This window comes from Oculina patagonica, unplaced genomic scaffold (assembly GCF_052425735.1).
Source record: "Oculina patagonica isolate OP01 unplaced genomic scaffold, crgOcupat unplaced730, whole genome shotgun sequence".
Taxonomy (NCBI): domain Eukaryota; kingdom Metazoa; phylum Cnidaria; class Anthozoa; order Scleractinia; family Oculinidae; genus Oculina; species Oculina patagonica.
The window spans coordinates 1,323-9,350 of record NW_027558615.1 but is presented as its reverse complement, the minus strand read 5'-3'; the positions used below and the strand labels follow the sequence as shown (position 1 = coordinate 9,350).

General features: G+C 39.4%; 1 protein-coding gene across 1 annotated transcript; it reads left to right on the top strand.

Annotated features, from left to right (window-relative positions):
- The first annotated feature begins 587 nt into the window (after positions 1-587).
- Positions 588-5,401, top strand: LOC144641177 (GATOR2 complex protein WDR24-like). Its single transcript, XM_078500219.1, has 8 exons — positions 588-868; positions 1,165-1,218; positions 2,241-2,340; positions 2,949-3,011; positions 3,170-3,272; positions 3,511-3,596; positions 3,895-4,001; positions 4,849-5,401. The coding sequence occupies exons 4-8, from the start codon at positions 2,988-2,990 to the stop codon at positions 4,982-4,984; spliced, it is 456 nt and encodes a 151-aa protein (XP_078356345.1). The 5' UTR covers positions 588-868; positions 1,165-1,218; positions 2,241-2,340; positions 2,949-2,987; the 3' UTR covers positions 4,985-5,401.
- Positions 5,402-8,028: the final 2,627 nt, after the last annotated feature.

Genomic DNA, 8,028 nt, shown 5'->3' with positions numbered 1-8,028 from the left:
TCGAATAAGCGCTGCGGCGCTTATTAAATTTTTCGCGCCTCAAGTGCGGCGCTAATTTAAAATTTGGACGACACAAAAAATCGTATCTTTTACAGTAATTGTAAAGAGCGTCTTTTGATTGTCAGTATTTGTCTCTTGCTGAGACAAACGTGGCGCTAGCTGCCCTGGCAAAGTTTGTAGCGTTCACAACATTCACAGAACTACGTATTGTAAGAATGGTTGAACAGAAAAACTAAAGAGCGAGCGGTAAAACAATCACTTTGAACTGCAAAATATTGCTATTGATGGAAAGAAATGTCCAAGTTTGTTTAAGAGTTGCTTTGTAATGCCAATTTTTAGTTCAACGAAATTCATCAAATAAGCGCAGCATCGGGAATTCGGGACTGCGGCGCTTATTCGGGGGCGCTTATTAACTTTTTTGTCCCAAATGTGGCGCTAACTCGAGGGCGGCGGTTATTCGGGGCGGCGCTTATTCGAGTCAATACGGTATGCGGGGTACCTATGTTGGTCCCATATTATTATATGCGGTGTATCTATGTTGGTTTCATATTATCATATCCGGTTTAACTATGTTACCATTCAATGGCATTTCTAGGAAGCCGAGAAGATTAAGTAAAAATAAAATCGTGGGTTCGAAACTAAGAGAAAAATTCCTGAGGTTACATGAATTAAATACAAGCACAGTGAACAAAACTTAAGACGGTCTTGCAGAAGAGCAACTTAAATACTTCTAGTTACTTAAACTTGGCGAAAGCGTCGGATGCTCAGAAACAGCCATGAGTAAATAACACGCCAAATTTTAATTAACTCATGTTTTGATATGGTTGTTTCAGGAGGCTTTTGAACCGAGGGAAGCTCTAGACGACAGGTAAAACTGAAATCATTGGACTGTGTTGTCCCTATGTTACAATGGTTGTGTTCGTCATTTTCGATGCAAGTTATAAACATAATTCAGATAAGGAATGAAGTAATTTAAGTTGATTTAATGACTTTTTTTGAAAACGTTTGGAACTGCCCCAGAACAGAAAAGAAAATTGAAGTTGTTAAATGGGTTACTAAAAATACTCTCTTGTTTAAGTACTAATGCGTCACCTAATAAAATATAGCAAGCATTTCTTTTGTGTGAAATAATACTGAATTTCCTTGATTTATTTTATTTTACAGACCTACGTCTCCATCACTTGATCAGGACACAGACAGACCGGAGTCACCCACCAGGTTTGTATGTTCAATATCGCAATTCCTATTACCGGTCTGCTTTGGATGCCTATAATTCTGCCAGGGAGAATTGCGTGTTTCGTCAAGACACTGACAAATCAGTTCTCTTTTTCTGCTTGACTTTTAATAACTGGCGTTAAAACGAAGACGCAATATGGGTATCTCGTGTTACCAGGCAACCGCTATATCACAGTAATCCTTTGATCAATCCATAAAAGGCCTTAGTATCATGGTTTTCGACGCCATCTTGACGGGAAGGCAAAGCGGGTATAAATAGCTGTTATCGCAGTTCCCAGCGGTTTGACATACAAACGAGGCAAAAGGGTCATTTTGCATTGTTTCAACCGATGTGTCGACCCTTTAGCCTCGTTCGCATACCTTCTCAACAAAAGAATTTATTATCGCAGGCTCAACTTCAATAACAGCTATTACAGTGTTTGTATGGGAATGGCAAATATATTTTACAAAAATTGAATTCTGGATAACTTATGAATTGTTAAGTTAAGATACTAGGCAAAGTTTCCATTCACCGAGTTTGAAGGATGTAGCTGGGCTAGAAAGCGTTCAGTTACGTTTTTAATTTCCCATACATTTGTCTGTATTTTCTCTGCAGAATTACGTTCCGGTTCGGTGAGTTGACACGGTTCGCGGGAAAAAATTATAGACAAATGTATGGGAAAAAAAAATCGTAACTGAATGCTTTCTGGCCCCGCTACATCCTTCAAACTTGGTGGATAAAAACTTTTGCCTAGTATCTTAACTTTACAATTCATAAGTTGTCCAGAATTCAATTTTTCAATTCAAATTCAATTCAAATTCAAGTTATTTGCCGTCGGATTCCCATACAAACTGTAATTTCTGCCTGTTTTGCCTACTCGTCAAGATGGCGTCGAAAACCGTGATAAGGGCCTATTCTAGGAGGTGGAAACTCCATCTTAAACTCTCTTGTTTCTTGGAATGTGTAAAGCGTGTTTTTTTTTTCATTAATTAACTTCAGTTGTGTTCTTTTTTTCACTTTCCAGTAATATTGAGTCTGAAACAACAAGTGCCACGAACGCCAAGTCGCTAATTGATTCAAGTATTGAATATCAAGGACCAGACACCTCCTCCAACAAACCTTTGGTAAATAAATGACGTCACTACAGAAACTCGCCCGCGCGAGTGGTTATGGGATTGTTTGAAGGGCGTGGGAAAAAATAGTCATTAGCTTTGCGAATCACTCGGTGGAGGTCAAAAACCCGGCCCTAGTAAAAAAATACCCAGTGTAAACCAGTTTTTAAAGAACTTATAGCTAAGATGGAATAAATGTTTAGTAAAAGAACAGACTAACTTGAAATTGACAAACACTTGCCAGAAAGAACAAAGTTACGACATCCATTTTTTTAAAGAATTTTTCAAGTCGACTATGTTTAATTTCGTTTACCTTTGAAGTAGGGGGAGGCGGGTACCTAAATTTATCGAGTATTAGATTTGACCGAGACAAATTTTAGCGAGTATTAAATTTAGCGATTTTCGCCCAACTCGCTAAAATCGCTAAAATTAGTAGCCGCTAAAAAAAGTAACCTTAAGGTAATCTGCTGCCCAGTCTCCTCGACGCTTTTGGAAAGGGCCCGGAATAACAGTGAAACACGGATCTTTCAGATTTGTGGTTTTTTTTGCTTTTTAGCGCGCTTTTGTTATTGCAATAATAATACACATCTAACGGCTTTTTTCTTTCGTTCATTTACTAGCCGCTTCCAGAGTGGGATTTTACGACACTGGTTGTGGAAATGCTTCATCACTTAGCAGACCAGGTAACACTTTCTATAATTAATTATTACGGAATCCTCTTTTTTTAAAATTTATTAGCTCGTTCTCATCAGGCATGTTCGTTTAATGTTGTCCTGAAACACATGTTCACCAGTATTACTTCGTTAACTTGCACATTTGTTTGCTTGCGTCTTTACTTCAGGGAGACGTTCAAATGTGCGTATCAGCGTTGATTGTCCTTGGGGATAAAATTCGTCACGAAATAGACGAGCAAACTCAAGAGCAGTGGCTAATGTCTTACATCGGTGAGTATTGTGATTTCCCATATAAAATGATGGATTCAATCGAAACTTAAATCTTGTGATCTTCCGATAGAGGTACCCATAGTAAATGGTTTGAACCCAGGAACATCAGTAGTTCGTATAGTGTGATCGAAAAAAGAAGAAAGAAGGAGGCAAGGAAGGAAAGGGAGAATGAAGACTGCTGGGTAAAGAGCGAATGGTGAAATTCGTAGGTAACATGTTGAATATTTTCTTTGAACAGATTTACTCGGCCGTCTTCAGTTGTGGTCGGTGGCGACTCAGATCATCAAGCTATCCAGTCTACCAGCAGTGAGCTCATTAAACCAGGTAAACATTAAGGGCGCAACAGGCCCAGGGGTACTCTAGGGAAAATACATGGAGAGGTGCGAATCACACCGGTGATAAACATTAATTTTAACCATTAAAACTAATTATTATGTTAAACTGGAACCCTCTCCCCCAAATACATCGAAGAACACCACTCTCCTTCCTCTCCCTCCACAAAAACTCTTTTATCTTACATGAGGTAGAAACCACACTGTGATTTCGACTAACGTTCTGTACAGGAGAGGTTTCTGTAAGCGGAGTTCTGGAGTTCTGATTGTTTTCGTCTCTTCGTTGCCAGGCCTCCACAACTGTGTACACGTCATGTGGACGATGTTCCAAACCGCTGACTAAGTCCGGCTGGTACTGTGAAAGATGTCGGAGTCTTGTGTTGCCATGTTCTCTGTGGTAAGTATTACTCATTCTTGAGCAGTTTTGCTGAACCATGACAGTTTCTGGAAAACGGGTAAGCGTATGACCTTAAAACGACGTTTGTCCGTCCATGGTAGGGATGGAAAATAGTAGGGATGGAACCCCGTTGAGAATTATAGGAAAACGTACAATGCCATAAGAAAGTACTTGTACAGACTAAAAAGTTAGAAGCATTGATCAGCATAATAATCGCTACCACAGTACCACAGAAAAGTACTACTCAATAGCTTTCATTTCAAGGTACAAAGTCACGCACTAGGGTTAAAATTTAGAGCCATCTTGTACATCATTATAAACAGTACCACATGAAAGTATTGCTCAACAGCTTTCAATTGAATAGCTTCAATAGCTTTCACACACCAGGACTTCCACCTTACACGGCACAAAAAAGTAGCACGTGAGAAGTACTGTTCAACGCCTTTCATGCGCACGGTCACACTAGAGTTTTATCTGCAGGCTTTTAGCTAAAGCTTCATTATATCCCTCGTGTTTTGATATGATAACAGTTAGATATCCGAAGAGGAGACACACTGTATACTTATTTTACATCCTGAATTTTTTGTATCATATAATATAGCTGGTGTAGCAGGCGCCTGTCTATTTCGGGCGCGTATTTGGAATACGCAAAAGGCGAGAGACGACCACGCGTGGCCGTCTCGCGCCTTTTGCGTTTCCCAAACACGCAATCAAAAACTACACAGGCGCCTGGCCGTCTCGCGCCTTTCGCGTTTCCCAAACGTGCGCTTAAAAACTACGCAGGCTACATATAATAAGACATTGCAGCAAAAGACCAGCGTCTCACTTTTCTCTCTCCTGTCTTTAGCCACCTGATGGTGAAAGGACCCAACGTGTGGTGTCAGGGCTGTGGTCATGGCGGCCATCTTATTCACATGCAGGAGTGGTTTTCAACACACATCTGGTGTCCCGCGGGATGTGGACACATGTGCGAGTACACGTGACAAAGAAGAGGGTAGACACGTGATAAGATGGGACAAGACACGTGACGGAACGGGAAAAGGAGTCGAGTCAAATACAAGTAGATTGGTCGAGTTCACGTCACAGGTGAAAAGGGGGAGAAAGAACAGTCAAACACCTTGGAACGTTTGATGCACTGAACCTCAAGCGCAGGTTTGAACTGATACAATGACAAGTTCCATCACGGATGGCCAAAGCAAATGCGTCACTCCAGTTCGCGCGAGCGTTTCTGGGATCGTTTGAGTAGATACGATTCAATTAAATGGTAGCTTAACAAACCAGAAAAATTCCCAGCAGTGATGAAGTGCCTGCATCAATTTCTAACACAATGACTAGAAACTATTAATATTGCTAAGTTAGTTTGGTTTAGAACGCTTTTAGCACAACCAAGATCAAAACAACTCACTAACCATCCTCCCAACCATCCCAGACATTCTAGCTCGCCAAGTTACGGTGGTGCCCAGGCTCCCGAGTTCAAGAGTGAGGAATTCCTTACCTTGTTCCCAAAACGTAGGAAACTGAAGTAAAGGGAAAACTGTGAAGGCATAAGCTTTTGGTGCCTAGGGATGAAATCCCCAGGACATGACAGGAAAACAATTAACAATACGTCTTTCAAAAAGATAACGACTAAGTTACAAATAATATTGTGTATAAAATTTGGTTAAGTGGCAAATAAAATATTTTTCGAAGTATTACGTGCCAACCTTCGTGTGAAGGATTTAGTTTGATTTAATTAAGATGAAGTTTCAATAAATTGGCGAATAAAGAATAAAGAACAATATCAATAGAAACTTCAACAGCTTTTTTATTCATTGCTTTGTATGTATCTAGTAGCACAAAATAATTATTTTCATCTGTATCGGATCTATACAATTGTAGAAAAATCTAAATCACAAATCTTATAATTCTTAATTTTTACAATCAGTGACAAAAATCATTAGCGCATAAATTTCGTACAAATGATTCTTTTCCTCCTCCAGCATATGGTTAATAAATTTTTATTTCATATCGATGTCTTACATGCCTAAGCCATCGGGGGAGTAAGTACCAGTTAATGGCGAAACCGGACTGAGCCCGCAAATTTCGTCTCGAAGTTGCTAAGCAACTGATCTCGTCATGATGGCGTGTGAACTCTCGGAAATCCTCGCGCTAACTTCGGAGTACTCCCGAGCGCTCGCGCTGATCTTTGATTGTATAATAAAACTCTACGAAACTTTGCGAGTGCTTCAACACAAATTTGCCAAAAACGGCACTTGGTCCCCCTACTGCAAGACTGGAATTTGCGTTTAAATGAAAAATGGTTAAACAAAATAATTATCTTTATCTGGCGTTATACAATGGTAGCAAAATTAATCACAAATATCATTCCATAATTCATACAAATGTCGCTACACTTGCCTATATATGTCAAAGTTTCATTGAATAATGCATGGTGAATCTACCCAATATAGGCTTTCTTTACAAATGAACTGAAACAGGATAAACTATGAAATTTTAAAAGAAAACAAACAAATTTGCGTTCTACACCCCTTTGTCTTTTCCTTTTCTTTGATACGTATAAGCAGTTACAGCTACTGTATATGATTTCCCTTCAGGTAACAAAGCCATGTGCATTCTTGCAAATAACATTCATAAATAAATTCTTAACTCATTATGTGTCTCATCTAGCTACTTGCTCAATGATTTGTATTTACATTTGTCATTTGCTACAACAATTTTGATTTCTTTACACCCATCAATTAATTGATAAACTTGAAAATTTCTTACTACCCCCAAATAAACTTGAAAGTAATTGTGTTTTATCAAAGGCCATGCATGGCAAAAACCATCTTAGCAACCGCACCCCAACCATGGGTGAAGTCGACGTAATAATAACAAATAAGGATCATCTATCTAAGAGGTTACCGTGCAAGATTATAAAACACATTTCGAGTGATACACCTTTCCAAGAACTGAAATACTGAACAAAATAAATTCCCCGTCTCTCCTACATGAATTGTAGACGGAACCTAATAAGGGTGCAATGGCGCAACATAATTGGCATATAAGCTGAGCCCCGTGTGGCTTTCTACACCGGACCACCTTTCCTATCAAAGGAACGCCATAACCGTACTCTATACTTGAAATGTAAGCCTCATCTTACAAACTCTACAATATAACCTACGGCCATACTTTTACTGTTTACGCATAGTATTAATACACATGTACCAAAAGCAGCTGTTTTGAAAAAAAAAACTTAATTCGAGCGAAATATATTCTTTCTTCCGCTATCCGGAATTTAAAGTGATTTTTTACATGAAACTTCTTTGTTTAGAAGCATACTAACTATTTCGGCACCGTTTCGTCTTAAAGGACAGGACACCAACTTCTCAACAACAACAAAAGCTTTAAGCTTTCAACCAATGCTATGATTCACATTAGCTTATTTTATAAACTAACACACTGTGTTGATTACTTGACATGCTTTCCTGATGTGAACGATACAGTAGTAAGTGTTCAGACCCACTGTGTATGTTCAAGATCCAAAACGCCTTCCTTAACACCTGCAACAAATCAACACAAAATACTGATTAAAAACAGGTGTCAAAAACTCAAGTCACAAACCAAGAAAATGTGAGCTTTGAAACTGTTCCAGAGTGTTAGGTCTGGTTTCTTTTTGGACGCAAGTTATTTTTCTTAGACGTCTCTCTTAAGTCGACCATTCCCCCTTCCCCTTCATTCTTCAATCTCCGTTTCCTTCCTTGCCTCTTTCTTCTGTTTCCTTCCCCCCCCCCCCCCGCCCACCTAACACACCCACACCGCCCTCCTGTCAGAAGCTCCCTTTTGATTGAAGCGTTGTGTAAAAGGCGAGAAAGACAGTATCCACAGTTAACTGTAAGTGTATTTTCTAAGCTTTCACGCGTCTCCCAGAAGCTGATTGTAGAAAGATGGGACGGCGTGTGTTAAGACTGATAGGACACAACGAGGAAAGATACTCATCAGTTAGCGAGTCAGTTACTTGCTGAAGAGAATCGTTATCAAAGTAAAA

What these genes read in the sequence shown, in the direction of transcription:
- LOC144641177 (XM_078500219.1), top strand. Translation starts at nt 2,988, where the DNA reads ATGCTTCATCACTTAGCAGACCAG. An exon ending in TTCATCACTTAGCAGACCAG is followed by an intron (nt 3,012 to 3,169) that starts GTAACACTTTCT and finishes TCTTTACTTCAG; the next exon opens with GGAGACGTTCAAATGTGCGT. An exon ending in CAGTGAGCTCATTAAACCAG is followed by an intron (nt 3,597 to 3,894) that starts GTAAACATTAAG and finishes CTTCGTTGCCAG; the next exon opens with GCCTCCACAACTGTGTACAC.